Source organism: Camellia sinensis, chromosome 7 (assembly GCF_055761805.1).
Source record: "Camellia sinensis isolate YWXY chromosome 7, ASM5576180v1, whole genome shotgun sequence".
NCBI lineage: Eukaryota > Viridiplantae > Streptophyta > Magnoliopsida > Ericales > Theaceae > Camellia > Camellia sinensis.
In genome coordinates, this window is record NC_138967.1 from 64,577,937 (window position 1) to 64,599,028 (window position 21,092).

General features: G+C 38.1%; 1 protein-coding gene across 3 annotated transcripts; it reads left to right on the top strand.

Annotated features, from left to right (window-relative positions):
- Positions 1–14,203: 14,203 nt before the first annotated feature.
- On the top strand, positions 14,204–20,339 carry LOC114282637 (nuclear pore complex protein NUP43-like). Of its 3 annotated transcripts, none has more exons than XM_082878048.1 (5): positions 14,204–14,781; positions 17,551–17,620; positions 18,847–19,027; positions 19,497–19,622; positions 19,720–20,339. In XM_082878048.1, coding segments are annotated over exons 1-5 (471 nt in total). In that variant the 5' UTR covers positions 14,204–14,689; the 3' UTR covers positions 19,722–20,339. The 3 variants fall into 3 exon arrangements, with proteins under 3 accessions (XP_082734174.1, XP_082734173.1, XP_082734172.1); XM_082878047.1 differs by having other exon boundaries at positions 14,207–14,781; positions 18,850–19,027; positions 19,497–19,570; XM_082878046.1 differs by having other exon boundaries at positions 14,208–14,781; positions 19,497–19,570.
- Positions 20,340–21,092: the final 753 nt, after the last annotated feature.

The following is a 21,092-nucleotide window of genomic DNA, read 5'->3' on the forward strand; positions in this document are numbered from 1 at the left end:
AATACAAATTGTAAATGTCATAGATAGACTTCTTCTACGGAATGTTGAAATTTGCCCCTAGAGTTGCAAGATCATTTAGAAAGCTTTCACCAGCTGCTCGGGTTGTGGCCATCATGCACCATCATAGCCATGTCTTCTAAGATATTCTGGGGCTCATGTTCTCTGAACTCTATCTCATGTTCTTCGGCTTTCTTTCTAAAGATCTTCTTAAGTGTCCGGTACTTTTCTGTAGGATGCCCTAGTGATCGGTGGAAAACACAATAATTAGGGCCCTCACGGTCCTTCTTCGGCAAAAGCTCTTCGATACGAGACAACTTCAGTTCCCCATCTGCCACCCATTCTTTAACTAAGGCCTTCACCTCCTCAACACGACACGGAAAAGGAGTGTCATCTTCGCAGTATTTCCTCTTCTGACCTCTGAATTCCTCCCCCTGCGACTTTCGGGTAGAAGACGCGGAAGCCGCAGTGACAGAAGGTCCTCGGGATGGCTTGAAGCTGGTTTTATAACTAGTCTCGAACTCGATCTTCTGAGATTGAGGTATGTTGATGTTCCGAGATGCTTCAATTAGTGCCAAGAAGGTGGGTAGCTTGTGATTAACTAGAAGCATCTTGTATCTGTTCAATGCCCCTTCAACACAGATTTGGACTAAGTAGCTTTCCTCCACAGCCTCGTGACAGTCTACGGCTTTGTCCTGAAACCTATTCACATATTCGAGAATGTCTTTACTTTCCCGCTGCTTTTCCTTACATAGGGTAAGTGCGGTTACCTTCTCAGCCGCTTGAAAGAATTTGGTGTGGAATTTGTTAACCATTTCCTCCCAGCTTCGGACAGAGTTTGGGGCCAAATTAACATACCAACTATATGCTCGGTCGGTGAGGAACTTAGAGAATTCTCTCAGCCGAAGGACGTGGTTTGAACCATGAATACCTAGAGTCTCGATGAACCGCACAACATGTTCTCGAGCATTTCCTTGTTTGCCATCGAATTTGATGAACTTCGGCATTGTGTACCCCTCCGGGTATAGATAACTCAACATCTCGATAGGGTATGGTGGCTTGACATCCGGATCAAGCAAAGAGGGTAAAGTCCTCTTGCCCCGTTTGAGATCGAACATGGCTTGCACATCGACGAGAGTAAGAAATTGTTGAGGGAGAGAACTTGATGGTGGTATTCCCGAAACCTGACTTGTAGACCCGAAGCCTGAGCTTGGAGCAACTTGGCCATTTGGGTGTTGAGAATTCACCATCGGTGAAGACACATGATGAAATTGGCCATTGGCACCTATGGACACGCCATTTGGTGATGGGCTGTTGCATTGGGTCCCATGAAGTCCATTGTACACCATGGCCCTATCGGGTTGGGCTTGCAAACTCAGCATCAGAGCCAAAGGAGACCCACTCGGTACATGAGTTGAATTTACAATCGGTGGAACAAAATTAGGCATGGATGGAGCACCATTTTGTAGAGAAATTTTTGTAGGCTTTCTTTGAACTTCCACATTCGCTGGAACACCATTCATCGCGCCGGAAACTCCTCCAACCACCGATGGACCATGGCTCGATCCTCCAGGTGCGTGATTTTGCACTCCATGGGCCACAGGTTGGCCATGACTTGTTCCTCTTAGCACTTGATTTTGCACACCATTTTGTACAACTTTAGGGAGAATTTGGGATAGATCTTGATGGTTTTGACCGTTTCCAACATTACCATGAAATTGTTGATGCTTGTCAGTGCCGACTTGACCTCTATTTGTTGCTGGTGGTGCGAAATTCGAACCCATCACCAACATGGTGTGGGTGAGATTTTGAAGAGTCGTGAGAATCTCTTGTTGTGTGTGTTGGAGTTCTTGAATGGCTTCAAGGATGAGAGGTGAGTCTTGAACTTGAGTCCTTTCTTCACCACCATTGGAAGAGCCTTGTTGATGAGTCTCATTATCTGCCATTTTTGTCGGTGTTGTATGAGTTCCAGATCTCGTTGAGACCATTAACTAATCCGCCACCCCAGCAGAGTCGTCAAATGTATGAGAGGGTTCAAGAACGTCATTAGAAAATTTAAAGATCTTCGAAGATCCTTGAAGAACAACTTCGAATTCTCTTGAAGATGATGAGAGGCTTAGATTCTTCAATAGTCTCAACTTAAGAACACAAAAGAAAGGAAATGATGGAGATAAGAGATTGGGTGAAAAAGAAGGCAAAGTAGCTAGAAAGAGAATAATGGCAAGGCTCTCCCATGGATCTCCCACTTTCACTCTCAAGGTTGATAATTGAAAAGGGAAATTAGTTCTTTCCCAAGAGTTAACTCTCCAAAATCCATCCCTTGTAAAACTATGGGTGGGTGCTATTTATAGGCACCTCATGATGTAGGATGGAGCCCATGTGCAAGGCACATGGGGAATATTCCCTCTAACCACCTTGTCCGAGGAGGTGACCTCTCTGAGGATGAGAAAAACCTCGAAGAGGAAATCAATCCCTCGGCGAACCCTTCTTCTTAGCCACACCTAGCCAATGATCACCAATCATCCCAAAGGGTCAGGGGTAGTCCTAGAGGACGTCCTGCCGCATAAGGGTCAGGGGTAGTTCAAGAGAATGCCCTGCCGCAAATATTGCCGGCTCTCAGGGACCCCTTAGATCATGCCACCTCGACCCAGATATAGGCTAGTTTAACCGAAGAGTAAATTTATCTCCACTCACCGTCCTCGGGATCGAGTCCTTTGTTCGAACTCCATTACGCCCATGGTTCTGGTGCGTAGATCCCGGAAATCTCCGAGCCCACAAGTGTTTTGGGACTCATTAACGGAGCGACTTCTAGATTACGTCTGAATCCGTTCGAAGTCAAGTGCTTCGGATCTCTAGGTTTGTGGATCCGAACCCTTTTGAGTCCGAGTGCTTCGGATCTCTAGGCTTGCTCAATACCCTTTCGAGTCTGGGCTCGAGTAACTCTCTAAGTTCGTGGATCCAAACCCTTTTGAGGCTTAGAGCGATTCAACCCGTTTGATGGCGATCAATCTGGGCCCACCAATTTTGGACTTGCGATAAATTCGGACCCACCAACCTTGGACTATTGGGCCTAATTAATTTAGTGGGCTCAAAATTAGCTCCTCTTACATAGAGTAAAAAGTCAATGTCACCATGATACCCTCAATCTCATTCAAGTCCATGTGGAGAGTGATAACAAGACTGTAAAGTATATTCGAGTTAGATCCTCCTGGGGACTGTCAAGCCATCATCTATGACATTCTCCATACTCGAGTGCATAATAACATTACTTTTTGCTGGTCTCCTAGAGAATCAAACCGTGTAACTTATTAGGTTGCTTCCATGAACCTAAAGGGCTCGTTTCCTTTAGATTGGGTTGCCAATCCCCCTTGTGAGCTCTTTGCTTTCTTGTTTGCTGATGTTTTGTAAGTTTTTTGGCATTTTTGAGTTTAAAAAAAACTTTACATGTAAAGGGTGAACTTACTCAAAATATAACTATATTGTCATATATACATGAGAAGGTAAATGACAGGATATTATTGGATGATAATATCAATCACATAATATTACTATTGTATTGAACATTTTTTTTCATTTAATGGGATCTTTTAATTTTTTAAAACAACCAAAATATACAAAATAAAACATTACCAATGCAAATAAACTTCTTTTTTTTTTTTTTAAGAGTCTTCGTTGTATTGCGGTCACGCACTTTCGAAATCCACCATTGATTGAAAATGCTTATCGAAGAAGCCGTTTAGAGTGATGGTGTTGACGCCATAAAATATACGAGATTGCGGTATAAGGAACCAAACGAAATTGAGGAGCTTGCCTCCTCCTCTAAGCTTTTGAAGATGGTAATTTTTTGGACAACTAATTGTAGCGTAGCATAATATCGCCAACCACGCCTTTTTCAATTTTTTCCATTTCACCTCCTTTTTACCTTCGTCGACAAGTTCTATTTTTACATCTTTATTGAAAAAGCGCATCGCATCATCCCTATCCAATCCGCGTTCTTCTCTAACTTTATGGTTACGAATACGTCCTGCCATGCTAATGCAAATGTCTATCATATCCGAAGGCAACAATTTGCATTCTTCTTTAGCTGCTTTTTTTTTGCTATCCTACAAAATATAAGAGTTTTAGAGGTTAAATTTTTTCTCTGAAAGTATAAATTTTGTTATAAAAAATATTTAAGGACTAATTTCAATTGTCGCAAGGACAGTTTGAAAATGTCATTCCGAAAAGTAAAAAAATGAGCTTTTAGGACAAAATTTTGAAAATATCACTAATAAATACACTTTTAAAAACAAAATAATTTGTTCCCAAAGATTTATTTTTTGAGACAACTTTTGATTTCAAAAGGTTAGTAATTCATTACTAAATGTACAATTTTATTGCTAAAAATAAAATAATAACAATTTTTGCGGCAAAAATATTTTGACTCTAAAAAGTAATATTGTCTCAAATTTTTTTTATTTTTTATTTATTTTTTTGGTCTCAAGTCATAATTTGTTGTAGTGATAATATCCGTAATATATCTGAAACAAAAACCGTAATATACCTGAAATGAAGACGGGCATAGCATATGAAATCCTCCAACTGCCTATCCGATACAACAACAGGCAACGAGGAACGGTAGGTGAGGAGTAGATACATCATGTAATTTGATAGAGTTTTGCATGTTTCCTTGTCTTCATGATGTCCACGGTATGTATCACAATAACGGTAGCATATATCTGTTATGATGTGCATAACAATAATTTGCTCATCAAAAGCTGTAGAGCCAAAGTACCCCTCATGACAAATTAATTGTCTGTACTTAATTTCAATTAAGTTGTCTGCCGATGCGGCATCCTTAATAAATTGTAAAATCATGGGATATAGGGTCGAAGGGATACTATGCTTGTACCTATGGAACTCGTCTTGAATCCCCAACTTCCCAAGTATTCTACTCCATTTTGGACGCTTGTCTTCCTCTTCGAATAGATCGATTTGCCCCATCTTTTTAGACCACTTCTTCTTTTCAAAAAACCAAGGAAATTTCTGCAACAATCGGATTGCCCGTTTTCCTCTGCGGCAGTTAATTAGCCAAAGCATCGCCCAGTCACAGAATAATAACAAAATGACTGCATAAATCACCAAAGCTAGAGCTCCGACCAATAATACTCCTGTTGTGATGACAATATCAACCATTCAGTAGTGCTGCTTGTGCCACTTCGCTTCCATGGCAATAAGCCGGAGGAGTCCTACCAACACAGACACCGTACACATGAAGCTGATCGAGCGAAAAATGCACCCTCTCTTGGTAAATGTTATGGGTGCTTTTCTGTATAATATATCATACATGAGCCACATTTCGACCTCCAATACATCCCAAAAATATGTATCATCCTCCCGTTTCTTATTGACAACGCGGGAGCATGAAACTAAATTTTTATCATTCTTTTCAATCAGAACACATGTTTCCCTAAATTCATATTGACAACGCGGTAGCATGAAACTAAATCTACCAATGTCATAATTCTCTATATAACCTCTAAATTCCTTCACCAGCTTGTGGGCCATAATTAAAACACCTTTATATCTCTCCTCTTTTATGATAGAGCTAGCGTCTAGATAATCAAAGGGTACAATGTCTCCTGATTTATCATGGCATGCTAACTTAAGAGCCCATGTTCTCTCCCCATACTTAATAATTCCGGCCACGAATGTCGGAATTAACATAAATGAAAACCAAAAATGCCACCAAGACATAACAATGACATAAATTGCCACAGTAACTTGAACACCCATGCCCAAATAATGCCTTATCCACAATTGATTATCTTCCCAAGAATAAGCAGTTATGATATCTGGGCTACAAAGATGCAATAAAAGCAAGAGAACCCATAATGCCTGTAATGTATTAGTGGGATTAGGAATATTATTTTGGGCACAAGAGAGCTTGCCAAGGGCAAAAGTTGCCACCAAATCGGCCACTATGGAGGCCAATCAGACAATCCCATTAATCCATTGTGACGACATATTCTTTCTGCATTTGCCAAAGACGAAAATAATGATTTGTAAAGTGAGACTAAGTAGAACCAGCATCCGAACAACCCACGCATCCCATTGTATCTTCCACAATGCTAGAATCAAATTCATCACACCCTTCTAATTATTTTGATCCGAATCAAATTTTAATTAAATTTACAATTTGGTTCTAAATATTCTAACTAACTTATTGAACTAATCAATTTCGGTTTCTGAATTCGTTTGGGTTTTCAATTTCGAATTTTAAGTCGACAATCAAACAGATATTTCACAAACAAACAAATAAGTATCAATTAAGCACATAATCATGCAAATTATGCCCAATAAAATAACATAGAAAAATAATACGCATATTGGGGCCATCACACACTACAAAAAATTAAAGTTCTAGAAACCAAAATTTAGGGACAAAATTATTTTTTAGGGATCAAATATTTTTGTTGCGAAAAGTGTCGTTATTATATTTTTAGCAACTAAAATTAGACATTAGTGATGAATTATTATCCTTTTGGGACCATATTTTTGTCTAAAAAAATAAACCATTTTAAGACCAAATTATTTTGTCCCTAAAAGCCTATTTATTAGTGACATTTTCAAAATTTTGTCGCTAAAAGCCTTGTTTTTGACTTTCGAGATGACCTTTTAACGATTATCCTCATGACGATAGAAATTGGTCCTTATTTCCAACAAAATTTTCACTTTTAAAGACCAAAACATTTGGTCTTTAAAACTCTTATATGTTGTAGTGACATCACCGTTGGTAGACGACCGAATGGATGACGGGTCGAACGGCCGGCTGGACAATAGGGTAGACAACCGGATTGGACAAATTTTGAAGAAAGTGTACATTAAGTTGGACGACCACCTGGACATCCTCTCAGTCAACCAATTATTTGATGAAAATTAAAAATTGAACAGTCGTATTCGTTTCAATGATCAAAATCGTTTATTTTGTAAGCTCTTTCACATATATCATCTATAAATAAAATAAAAATAAAAAATTTATGTCAATCTAATAAACGCAGTTTTTACATTTTATCATATTTGTTTTAAAAAAAAATAGATGGTCTATTTAGAAAAACATGCTTCTTCATTTTTTAGACACAAACATTATAATATAAAAATGTTACAACTATCTAATCATTTTTTTTTTTGGAGTAAAATACACTAAAATTTTTACAAAGTAAACGATTCAAGTCAACAAAACAAAATTATGAATTTCACAAGTCTTTTAAATTTTCCTAAATTTATATTTAAATTTGAACATCATAACTCTAACTGAATTATCTAAGGCCAAAACCTTCCATTAGACCATCTCCAACTCAAACTCAAATCTTTAATCAAATTTACATTTGATGAAAATTTGGTGAAAATAGTATTCGAACCATTTCACTAAATTGGTATCAAATGAATGGAGTCCTCCTTTTTTTCATCAAATCAAGAGAACGTTTAATTTTTCATCCAATCTAGCGGGTGGCCGCTGGTGGACAACCAGATGGATGACTGACCAGTCAACCGGTGAATGACTGACCAGACAACAGGATGGACAACCAAATTAGAGAAATTTTGAAGAAAATTTATATTAAGTCGTACGACCACCCAAACAACCTCTCGATTGATTGATTATTTGATGAAAAATAAAAATTTAGCGTTGAATCCAAATTTTTACTCAAATTTGATGAAAAAAAAGAGTAAACCTTGTAGATGCTCTTACACTACTATTAATCACACGTCTTCAATATATTTTACAAATAAGTTTAACATACCTTCTAAGGTAGTTTCTGTTGTTAGTTTTTCTTTGTCACTTTCTCTCAGGCTATCATATCAACTTGTTACTATACCTGTGAAGTTATATTCAATATAATTTAGAAAACTTTGCACGCTCTAGCTGCTACTATGGATATTTAGTACATGGTGCATACCTCTCATCCATTGTTTTATTACCTCACTTGTATTTGTAGTACAATCAATATCTAATAAATATCATGTATATACTTATTAGTTTTAGTGGTACTTCTCTTAAAAATGCTTCCTTTCTACAGATAAATTTTGCATAATTGGATGCTCCCCTAGCAAATGATCTTCTATTTAGATAACTATAGTTTCTCATTCTTCTTCTATAGTCCTAATTTCTAGTGTCATCTTCCAGTTGATGGCTAGTAAATTTTATAAAATCTAGATGAGTTGGATTAGGTAGGGTGGACGGGCTACTTCTTTCTTATTTTACCACTAACATATCAATATCATTAACGTTATTAGTCTCCTCGAACCCTTTTAAGGCATTATCTTCCTTTTCTTTTCCTATGTCTTTGAAGTTTTCTAGGACATTATTTATTTATTTATTTTACTGCATAACTATTTCTCATTGTTTGTTCTAAATCTTCAAGGGGAATGTATTCCATTTCTCCCAAATTGATTAATCATAATTGTTTATACATATATATATATATATATATATATATATCTTCTTTTAATTCTATTCCCTCATTATTTATTTCTTCATCTACTATATATAATTGTTCAGCTATTTCTAATATTATTTTGTACTTTATTTCATTATCATTTTCTTTTTCATCCATTTCTTAACTCCATTATCTTTTTGGTTTGCAAGTGAAACTAATTTAATTATTTCCTTTATATGGATAGAAATATAGATCTAATTCTTTTTGTTTTTCTTCAAAAATGGCTACTTGTTTCTAGATCTTATATAAAATGTCTAATTTCATTTATTATTTCTAATTGATTAGTTCTAAATTTTTTGTTAATTTTTTTAATAGCCTAATTAATGTGTTATTTTGTTCTATTATTATTTATAAACAACTATTATTATTATTTAAGTTATCAAATTCTACTTTTTAACTATATTTAATACTTATGCAAATGTTATTGGCAAGGTAGAGAAACCAGACTTTGATATCAATTTCAATTGAAGGTTAACAGATTTAATTTAATATTAACTTTCGTAAAAACTTTCGTTGGTAATTTACTTTGGCCTTTTCTAAGGAAATTTTTTTCTTAATGTTATCAATTCTCTGACTATAATTTGTTATAGATTGTCTTGAAATAATAACCAAATGAGAATTTAATCAATTGAATTTACTTTCTCATTCAAAAATATAATCTAAACTATATTTTATTTCAATTCTAAATTTTGTAATTAAACACATATAAATACTAATTTTAAATTTAGACGAACATATAATTTTTTATAACTATCTACAATGTTTTATGATAATGTAGTTTTGTCGGATGAGGAAGGGCTCGGACAAGGTCTGGATGCTCCACAGGATGATTGAACCTCGTTTTCCCAGTTGTACCTGCACCAAGTCCGTCGAGAAGGACCCCGAAGGTGGGGTTCCTTCTTGAGGACCCTCCGATGTTTAAGTTAGAGCAGTCTCTAGTAGAAAAATGGAAGCTTTTTGCTTAGAGAGGAAGTAGAAGGTCATTAGAGAGAGAGTGATTACTTGTATATATTGATTTCTTCCATACCTTTCTGGCCTCTTCGCTTACCGTGCCCTGTCAGTCGACCTGTCCTATCAGCCGTAAGTCTATGGTAATGTTGTCATGCCGTGGACTTCACAGAAGGAAGTTGCTTGTCTCTTCTTCTTGTCTGGGCCCTGGGCCTAAGTTGGGTTAGAAATTGTTTGGACAGCCCATTGGGCCACTTATTTGGGCTATGCCCATCAGTAGTCCCCTATTCCCGAGTGCAGCTTTAGTCCAACGAAGGGAATAAGAAAGAGTAAAGTAGTCCCCCAAGTCACGGAAGGAGGCAGGGCGACGGTGGCCAAATTTATTGAGCAAATAAGTGGGTGCTGCAATAGAGGTAGGGCCGCTCAAAAACCAACTGGGCAAGGCGCAGTGAGAGTTAAAGGGAGTAAAGTTGGAGATGTTGGGCCGGCGCAGAGCGGCGCAGACTGCGTGCGCCGAGAGGAGTCGGCATGTGCGAAATTGTAAGGAATGTAAAGTGCTAGCCCTTGTGTAGAGCAATGCAACTGAGGCTGAGGCCTTTGAAAGGTCGGCTGAGGACCTGGGCAGTCGGGTGATGGATTAGCTCGTACCGTACGTTTGCACTTAGTTTGATTGAGGCTTTTTGGTGCTCGGTCTAGCCGAGATCTTGATGTGCTCAGGCTGGCTGAGGCTCTGTGGGTGCTCGGTCTGGGAGTCTTTTGTACACTCAGTCTAGCTAAGGGCTTTGGGTTCAGTTTAACTGAGGCTTTGGACGATCAACCGATGTAGAAGAAGTTGAATACCTTACTTGTAGAATTAGACCCAGTCTTGTTGAGTTTGTTTAGCCCGCAGGGTCTCACTCGGTTTGCAGAGCGTGTTGGACGGTCAACTAATGGTTTTGGAGGTCGACTGATGACCGGGGGGTCGGACTATGACTGTTGGAAGTCTTGGAGGTTGGCTAATTTTTGGAGGTCGGCCGATGTCTATTGGAAGCCTTGGAGGTCGGCCGAGCAGTTTTGGAGGTTGGCGGAGTACTTTGGTGGTCGGCCAGTGCTCTTTGGCAGTAGGCCGATGGATTTTAGATAGTCGGCTATTGCTCGCGGAGCGAGTGGTGGAAGAAGCGGTCCCTATTGTTGCTGAGGACGGTTGTTTTGGACTTGATCCTAATTTTGATGGACGATTTGTAGAGGCGGAGGGGTAGAAACTGGTAGTTCTTGTTGGAACATGGCTTGGTTTTGCTCAATCAAGTGGTTAACGTTGTCAGCATTTCTTCATGAAGTATGGAGATGGATTGTTTGGGTTAGGAGGCTCGGCTGGGGCCCTTCTTGTAGTGCCTTGGAGGGCTTGGTTGTTGCGTAAGCGTGCTTGGACACACTGTCGAGCCATTACTTGATCTAATGTGATGGTGCTCGGTGAGTCCGTGTGAACGGTGAGCTGGCTTTTTGTAGGCCATGTCAGTGGACCTCCTTCAGAGTTCAATATTTTGGTCAGAGAAGGTACTTCATCAGTCAAATATGATAATAACATGAGCAATGATGGGTCTTAGTATGCTGACAATGAGAAGCTCCAGAATAGAGTGGTGATGGAGGCTTTTGCCAATATTTCAGCCATGAAAGCAATATATGCCCACTTACAGTGTGCTTAGTCTCCGTTTGATGCTGATGGCATTCAAGCAGTGGAGCAGCTGGTGGCCTCCCAAATGTTTGTCTTCCGCATAGTGGTTTTTCACATGGAGGCCTTTTGCATGGAGGTCTTCCACATGGTGGTCTTTCGCATGGTGGCTGTCCTCCCATATAGTGGATTTCCTCATGGAGGTCTTCTATATGGTTGTCGGTCGCCCATTAGGATCAGTCAATTGGTCTCCCATGTGGGGGTCTTAGAAATGATTTAGGGCAGACAGCAGACTAACGTATATTTAGAGCTTAGTCCCAAGTCATGATGTTGAACTCCTTCATTGTTGCTTGTGCTCATGTTAGAGGAGTAGTTATCTGTGTGGTTTGGAGTCTTCTCCATGCTCAGTCTGGCTGAGACTTTGTAAACTCGGTTTGGCCAAGGTCTTCATGCTCAGTCTGGCTGAGGCTTTTGTAAACTCAGTCTGGCCGAGGTCTTCGTGCTCAGTATGGCTGAGGCTTTAAGTAATTTGGTCAGGACTCCCCCTTGGTGCTCAGTCTAGCTGAGGCTTTAAGTAGTGCTCAGTCTGGCTGAGGCTTGATGTAACTCGGTCTGGCCGAGGTCTTCATGCTCAGTCTGGCTGAGGCTTTCAGTAGTGCTCAGTATGGCTGAGGCTTTAAGTAATTTGGTTAGGACTCCCCCTTGGTGCTCAGTCTGGCTGAGGCCTTAAGTAGTGCTCAGTTTGGCTGAGACTTTAAGTAGTGCTCAATCTAGCTGAGGCTTTATGTAACTCGATCCGGTCGAGGTCTTCATGCTCAGTCTGGCTGAGGCTTTCAGTAGCGCTCAGTATAGCTGAGGCTTTAAGTAATTTGGTCAGGACTCCCCCTTGGTGCTCAGTCTAGCTGAGGCCTTAAGTAGTGCTCAGTCTGGTTGAGGCCTTAAGTAGTGTTCAGTCTGGCTGAGACTTTATATAACTCGGTCTGGCCGAGGTCTTCGTGGGTAGGATCTGATACCATGTCCCTCACGGCTTTAAATTACTCGATCTGGGGTCTTTGTGCTCAGTCTGGCTGAGGCTTTAAGTAATTTGGTCAGGACTCCCCCTTGGTGCTCAGTCTGGCTGAGGCTTTAAGTAGTGCTCAGTCTGGCTGAGGCTTGATGTAACTCGGTTTGGCCGAGGTCTTCATGGGTAGGATCTGATACCATGCCCCTCACGGCTTAAAATTACTCGGTCTGGCCGAGGTCCTTGTGCTCAATCTGGCTGAGGCTTTAAGTAATGTTCAGTCTGGCTGAGGCTTTAAGTAATGTTCAGTCCGGCTGAGGCTTTATGTAACTCGGTCTGGCTGAGGTCTTTATGCTCAGTCTGGCTGAGGCTTTCAGTAGTGCTCAGTCTGGCTGAGGTCTTCATGCTCAGTCTGGCTGAGGCTTTTTGATCTGAAATGTTATGAAATGTGCAACATAGATAAAAGAAGTTTGAATATCTTACTCATGATGTCCTTGAGGAGGGAGAAGTAGACCATTCGGATATGGCGGGGGCGCTGGGGCTCCGTCTGATTGTTGCTGAAGTTGCCGACCGAGCTATGTTTGACCAAACTAGTTTGCTGACCGACCTATGTTGCCGACCGAGTTGTCGACCGACCAATGATGCCAACCGATCTAGTTTGCCGACTGAGCTATGTTGCCGACCGAACTAGTTTGTTGACCGACCTATGTTGCCGACCGAGTTGTCGACCGACCAATGATGCCAACCAATCTATGTTGCCGACCGAGCTATGTTGCCGAGCTGGGTTGGTTGGCGGTGCACGGGGCTCAAGGTGCAGGGATGCACATGATGATGTGACATGACACAGACGTAGGGAAAAGAGAGAGAGTTAGTGGCTTAGGAAGTGAAGCCCATGTCTTCACGTAGGGTAATCTGGGTCTTTGATATGGATCAAATGGGAAATACTTGTCCAGAGCTTTGTTCTTGAACTTTTTGCTTGTTTGTTTGTTTGTTGTTGTTGTTGTTTTTTTTTTTTTTTTGAAGTCTTGACGACTTTGAATTGCTTGGTGCAGGGGTTGATTTTGGTGCGTAGGTAGACCTCTGCAGTGCTCACCAACGACAATGGTGAGGTGAGCCGAGAGCGGCGTGAAGAGGCATCGGAGAGCCAAGTTGAGGTACGATTGGACCGGGCTAGGAATGAGATCGTCGGCCATGGATCAGTCTAGAATCATGGTGCCGACGAGAGAGGTGTAGGCGGGGAAAACATCGTCGCCGCCGCTGGGAAGCCATGAATCATGTGGTAACCATTCATTCCGACACTGAAGGTGGGTGAAAAGGAAACTATTTCCGGTGACAATGAGCACAACCGCCAATCGGAAGAGTTTCCCACAGACGGCGCCAACTGATAATATAGTTTTGTCGGATGAGGAATGGGTCGGACAGGGTCTGGATGCTCCACAGGATGATTGAACCTCGTCTTCCCGGTTGTACCTGCACCAAGTCCGTCGAGAAGGACCCCGGAGGTGGGGTTCCTTCTTGAGGACCCTCCGATGCTTAAGTTAGAGCAGTCTCTAGTAGAAAAATGGAAGCTTTTAGCTTAGAGAGGAAGTAGAAGGTCGTTAGAGAGAGATTGATTACTTGTATATATTGATTTCTTCCATACCTTTCTGACCTCTTCGCTTACCGTGCCCTGTGAGTCGACCTGTTCTATCAGCCGTAAGTCTATGGTAGTGTTGTCATGCCGTGAACTTCACAGAAGGAGGTTGCTTGTCTCTTTTTCTTGTCTGGCCCTTGGGCGCCCTTGGGCCAAAGTTGGGTTAGGAATTGTTTGGACAGCCCATTGGACCACTTATTTGGGCTATGCCCATCATTTTATAATTTTTCCAGGTTTTGAGGTCAGTTTATAATTTAGTGAGAACTATTGCTAATGGGACTTGTTGAGTTGGCTTCGGTTCGAAGAGATGGTCTTCCACCTGTGTGTCGGGCAGGTTTGGGTCAAGGGATTTCAGGCAGCGAGAAATTTTCATTGAACAAATCTTTTAAATTTTGTTAAATTTATATTTAGGTTTTGTTTGGATTGATTTTTTAATTATTTAAATTTGGAATTAAACTTTTTTTAAAAATTTTATAAAAAAAATAATAATTATAATTTAAATATAATATTTTATTTTATTAATTTTTAATTTATTTTACCTTTTAATAACTAATTTAACCCCAAACCTCAACAAATCCAGTTACCAAACGAGGTGTTAAATTCAAACATCATAACTCAAACTGAAAGATCTAAGTCGAAATCCTTCCATTATATTATTGTCAGAAGTAATAATACATATTTCCAATTTGAGAGTTTTAAATACCGTTCTAATGAGATGAAAAAAAAAAAAAGAGTAGAGAAATAGAGAGAGGAGTATGGAAGGTTTCGGTGCCTGAGAAGACATTGCACGTTGGACCCATTTCGTGTATTGATGTGCAGGAAAATGGGTCTGAGTGTGTTAGTGTTGGGGAAGATGGGAGTGTGTTAGTGTTGGGGAAGATGGGAGGGTGAATTTGGTGAGTGTTGGTAATTCGAATTTGAGTCACCGTCGGTTTTTCAATAGCAATGGGTTGGTGTCGTATACAGCGGCGAAGTGGGCGTCGCCGATGGAGTTTGCCACGGGTGGATTGGGGTTTAGTCTTCAGTGGTGGGATCAGAGAAAGCCTGGAGGACCAGCTTCTCAGTTCAAGGGTAATTGGTAAGCAAATACCAATTTCTTTTTTTGCCATTTTGTACGATTATTGCATAGAAATTTCATTTTAAACATTGTTGTTTCATCCAAAAATCTGGATAGAAGTAGTGGCAAGTAGGTCCGTGACTAGCTCATTTTCAACCTGAGACGCAAATTTGCAAACTTTCTCTTCAAAATGATCTCATAGAACTTGTTGGTATCCCTATTTGAATAATAATAAAATTATATCTAAAATATGTGTTCTAATTGGGTTCAGATGTGGCAAATGTTATTTTACATGTCACTTGTATGGGCAAGGTCTGGACTTGATCATGTTTATTTGCCGCCCATATTTGAGCTGAAACAAGGACTCATCCAATGTCACAAGGGTACAATCTATCTGCAATAATACATGTACTAAATGTATGTGGGTGTGTTTTGTGTGCATGATGTAGAGTGAATGCTTCAAAGTATGATGTTGGGATTATGCTTCAAAGTATCCTTTCCCAGTCGTCTGTAGTATAAGCTTATTAAAAAAATTTAGCCTACCATGTCCCAAACAAATTAAAGAGGAGAGAGAAGATCCCTATTCCCCGTTCCCTTTTGGAGAGATTTTAAAAAAGACGGATGATTATTTATGTTGGGGGTCTTTTCTGCTTGTGATTCCCTGCAATTGCATGGTTCCCATTGATTGATCTGGGTATTACTAGGCAGCTAGTTTTCAATTTTCCGTCCATTAAAATTTTTGTATAAGGCCTACAATCCTTGTATGGAGCAATCTCCGTTGTGTTTTTTATTCTTTTTCTCCTATTTATAAGTAAAACTAAATGGGTAAAAAATAATATAAAATTAAGAATATAGAGGAGTGAAAACATGAGATAGGGTTGGGGAATCGTCCCATGTTTTGAAAAGTTGAGATAAATATAAAATTACAAATTAGGAAGGGATGTTAATCTGAAATATATTTCAGTGAGAGTCCATGCAGATTGCATGGGTTGTTCTACTATTGTCTTTTATCTTTTACTAGTGAAAACTACAATTTAGGCTGAATTTTCCAAGTCCTAGTTCAATTTGGCTTTGGATTCTAGGGGTAAATTATAAACACACTCCCTGAGGTTTACTTAAATTACAAATTACCCTATGTGGTTCTAAAAATTACATTATGCCCCCTAAGATTTCTAATTTCATAACAAATAGGTCATTTTATTAATAAATCATCAAGTTAATTAATAATTTTTAATAATGTTAAATTTTTATTTCAATTAATAATTCAGATAATTTTATTATTGCATAGGTAAATAATTAGAAATTTCACTTTTTCAAATAATTCTGTTAAATAAAAAATTATGACAGGGAGGTATTTGTAATTTTCTAAATTACAGGGGGCAATTCGTATTTTAAGCAAACCTTAGGAGATGTATTTGTAATTTATCCAGATTTTGCAGATGTCATAAATTTATCATGCCTATTAGTTGCCTACCCCATACGAAAATGAACCTTTATTTTGGGTACATCTTGGGGGAAGACCCTTTACAGTTCCAACACTTTATACAATCATCATTCAACACTAGATCCAAATGTCACAATTCAATAGCTAGTCATTATCATTTGTGGTATTTGGATAAAGTGTCAGATGATGGTTGTACGAAGAAAGTGTTGGAGAGGATCCGGATCCCATCTTGACACACCTTAATGGTGTGTAGTTACGTACTTTTATCAATATGAGGTGGGTTTAAAGGTGTGTTCTAGATAATGGTTGGAAATGTTTAGAGCTTATGTTGTTTGCTTTAAAGGGTGATCACTTGAGCTTTAGGCTAGTTCAATCTGGCTGGAAGTGTAACTTGCTAGGAAGTAATATTTGAGAGTACAAAGAGTTCTATGATTTTATATACTTGGAGGCTTCAGCAAATTTAGCAGCCGTCACCTATTGATCACGTTTTCATGTCTGGTAGAGTTTTGGAGGCCAGGACACGAGGTTAAAGCCTCTAATTAGAGCATTTTTGTGAGATTTTCATTCATCCCCTTTTTTGAACACAACTCTTTATGAGAATTATTTTGTTCTCCACTCAAGTTCTTTATTTATTTATTTCTTTTTCATTTCAAACTTTTTTTTTTTTTTGGGGGGGGGGGGGGGGGGGGGAGCCATAATATTATTCATTTCAACTGAAATCAATTGTTTTTTTGTGCTCTAATGTGTTAAGGGGACCTATTTCCTATATGTTCGGATAACATTTGCTTCTTATCAAATAAAGTTATGATTTTGGGAAAATAAACAAAAGAGAAAAGATGGATGGTGATACGCTTCACATGCAAGGATCATGAGGAGTTCATAATATGTCAATAATTTGAACATACCAATGTAGGAATTTCTTGAAGCTTAGGCCTAGTTTGGCATAATACAAAAAAGTCAAAAAGTCAAAAGCTAACTATCTTATTTAAGTCACATTATCTCATTTAAATCACATCATCTCATTTAAATCACATCATCTCTCTACCACATCACTTCAAATCCAACCCATATTTCACGTTTTTTTCCTAAAAAGTCAAAAAGTGCACTTATTTAGATCATCCCAAACAACCCCTTAATATGTTCTTAAGTGGTATTAGTCATTTTCTTAGATGAGTTTCTATTATGCTTCTAAATTCAGTGCTTATTTTTGTTCTGTTTGCACTATCTTAACTGCATATTTTGACAGTTGGGTTCAACTCTGTCCATCTGAGTAGAAGCAGTTTTTTTTTTTCATGGTTTGTTTTTGTTGTGATGAGATGTGATTCTTCGTATTAATAATGTTTCAGGGCTCATCGAACTATTTCTGGGGTTGTACACTCAATTGATATTCATCCATCAAGAAAACACACTTGTATTGTAAGATGCTGCTTTTTCATTCTTCATTCCTCTCATAAAAATATGTAGATTTGATGCACTAAGCTTAACTCATGGGCATAATGTAGTGTCCATCAAGTAAGAATTAAAAACATCCGAAAGTAAATGCTGAGGCATTAGGACAGGGGTGTACAACGTATTGGGTTTGGTTTTAGCTGTCCCCATTGCTCTCTCTCTCTCTCTCCGTTCACCTAATTTTTTTTGGGGGGGGCAAAATTACAATACATTTGGAATATCCAGTGGCTGATAATATTTATGCTTTGTCTGTAGTTTTCTAAGTTGCTAAAAGGTTCAGTAATGACTTGGTAAAGATAATAAAGATGATGATTTGGAATATAAACTAAAGCCTACTGTTGTTTGTGTTAGAAACAGATCATATCAAAATGTATCATATTGTGGTATTATGAGGGGTTTGGGCAGCTATATAATTATATGGTTTGTTTGTTTGCCACACTATAACAAAGTTTGCTGTTGTACTGCTGCTGCAGATGCATGCTGATATTCTGTCCTTGAGTCAACTGATTAGGTTTTTTTGAGATAACTAGGATCTCTAATTGTCTGCTGATTAAGTAGCCGAGATATCTCTTGTTGTGTCTAGTTGCTGGTTGGTGTTCATCTTGATGATCATTGAGATTTATGTATTAGTGCAAATACTACCAACTCTGACTGAAATTGTTTCTATGGCATATATTTCTGTGTCCAAGATGATTCACTTTCTTAAACTTAGCTTGTCAAAGTGTATGAATTTTGATTTCTCAACTATTGCTTCTTTTTTTTTTTTCTCCTTTTTTTTTAATATTAAATAGACCAGACAGGAATTATGCTTATGAACATTCATTTAAGATGATGTTTCCAAGGAGAACCCCTTTTTTACTGTTAAAAAAAAAAAAAAAAAAAAAAAAACCAACACATTCATTTAAGATGGTTATTTTTGTAAGCATCTGAACAAAATCATTCTACATGAATTTTATGCAAGCTGAATATTTTGACTGATCATGATGATATATTGGTTTACATGCTTAAATTTCATGCTGGGCGATGATTCAAAGGATTTTGTGACCACATTGAAATTCTTCCACGTTTAATTATTGGATTACATGGTTATTTGGAAACCGAATAAGTTGTCTTTCTGCGTTCTGACTTGAGAAAAATTTCGAGATTGTTTATTTATTATGCTGTGGTTTACATGGGATCTTCGGTGGCAACAGCAGCCAATAGTTCTTTCTGGGGTTGCAGCAGGTGAGTTTCAGTCCCCCTCATTATCTGAGAGTGAAATTTGGGAGGTCCAGCATGACAGCTATTCTTCAAACATTGGTAACATTTCAACATCACGGGTGTTACCTGTTATGATCTGCTCAGAAGATGGAATCCTTGCTGTTGTTGAACAAGGTATGAAGTTTGTTGCCATTTCTGGCTTTTTCCATTTGAGTGCTCTAGTGGAAAGGCTTAGGGTCATCTTATTTGCTAAGTGGCTGAATTCATATTTCTTGTTTTCTGTGGCAAGAAGATAGAGCTGGCGCACTTAACCCGAAACCGTAAATTCATTCAATTTTACCCATTTAAACTCTCATCAAAATATATAAATAAACGGGTTATAAATGAGTTGTATACCTGTTGGGTTGATCTGGTTAATTTGTCAAGTTGATGGGTTGATCGGATTAATTTCCCATAACTGTGTACCAAATTCAACCCAACTCACTTAAACCTGTTTATTAAAATGGTCAGGTTTTTTAAATGCATAATTCGTTTTGACCCATCCAAACCTTTTGCCTCCTCTATGAAAGGAATACTTGCTTCAGACAATATTTAGCCTCTGTTATCTGGTGGTTGATTTCTTTCACACTGTTCCTTTGCACAGGTGAGGAGCCCGTTGAACTCTTGGCTGAACCGTGTGCTATCAACAGCTTTGACGTTGACCGACAGAACCCCTCGGTGATGTGTTTTTTCTTCTCTCTTCCTCCTATACTCAGTTTATCTCAGAGATGTACGACATTTTGATCTTGGGGATAAATTACTTTGCTATGTCATATATCTGTGGAATTGCTTAAAATGACTGATGATTTCAATTGTTGCCGTAACAGGATGTGATATGTAGTTTAGAGTCCTATTGTCATCTTGATGAGGGCATAATTTCTGAAACTAAGATGAAGAATTCGGTGGCATAAATAGGATCTGCTCACTATCCTTTCAGTATATCTTAAAAAGTGAAAGTGATGATCTACTTGGGGCAAAAAGAACCAGCACATCATGATTTTGGGAAGATGAAATGGGTGGCTTCAGTGTGTTCTGGTAACCAGCATATGCACCAAAAAATGTAAGGTTTATAGTTATGCTTCATCTTGTCTAGTACAGAATACATATGGCTTTTTAATAGCACCAGACTGAATCCATGTTGGAAAAGTAATTGTTCTAATCTTGGGCCGTCGGCTTTTGTTTTGATAGACACTGCTAACGAAACACTAAAGCCATAGACCCAAAAAAAGTTGCCATGAAAACTGTTCAGAGCACTAGTGCATGGCTGAGATTGATTTATTGTGTTGTGGGGTTCATGGCTTAGATGAATTTTAACCACACAATGATGTTTCTGGATAATATTTATGGGTTTGTAGCATTGTTGCGAACGAAATGCAAGCTGCAGTTGCAACTAACTATGGCTTGGCCCAAGTTAATTGCTTTAAACTACATTAGTAAGGTTTATTTATTTATATGATGTTAAGTGACTTTAGACTAGAAATGGGGAATGGGTCAAATTATTTATTTATTTTACTAAAGACAAATTTTTTATTTTTTATTTTTTGATTTTTTTTTTTTGTCTTTTTGGGTGGAAGTTTTACAATAACTCTTCCTATATGAGAAAATCAAGACTGTTTTATCAACAATAATGTTAGATTTACCACATTTTTATATTATATCAAGTTTTAAATTTTGTCAACACGATATTGGCTATAAGTTCCATAACTAATGTATATTTGTAATGTAATATCATGTATACAAGTCTAATGTACTATTAATAATTAGATTAAGGGTAAATAACACTAACAGTCTCTATAATTTGGGTTTTATATTATTTTGATTCTTGACTTTTCAATTGTAACATATTTGATTTTGAATTTTGATAATTTGGGTTTTATATCATTTTGATTCCTGACTTTTCAATTGTAGCATATTTGATTTTGAATTTTGACTCTTGTTCCAAACAAGGATAATTGAAGATATCATTGCTTAATTTCAAGGGTAAAATTGTCAATTTGATAAAATATAAATTAATTTGACAAAAGTAAATGTTAAAAAAATATTTTTGAATTTTAAAAAATTATTTCTACTCACTAAAAATAAAATTATGTAAAATTGATAGATCTTTTAGACATTTATTTTTTTTACTAAATTAATTTTTATTATGTGTTTAGATGATAATCATGAAATAGGTGGTGGTTTTTATTTTCATTAAATTAGT

Bases quoted from the DNA above. Each gene is read 5' to 3' on its own strand.
- LOC114282637 (XM_082878046.1), top strand. From the start codon at position 14,690: ATGGAGTTTGCCACGGGTGGATTGGGGTTTAGTCTTCAGTGGTGGGAT. The intron at 17,621-18,846 runs GTAAGATGCTGC...CGGTGGCAACAG, and splicing joins CAAGAAAACACACTTGTATT to CAGCCAATAGTTCTTTCTGG. The intron at 19,571-19,719 runs GTGATGTGTTTT...TTGCCGTAACAG, and splicing joins TTGACCGACAGAACCCCTCG to GATGTGATATGTAGTTTAGA.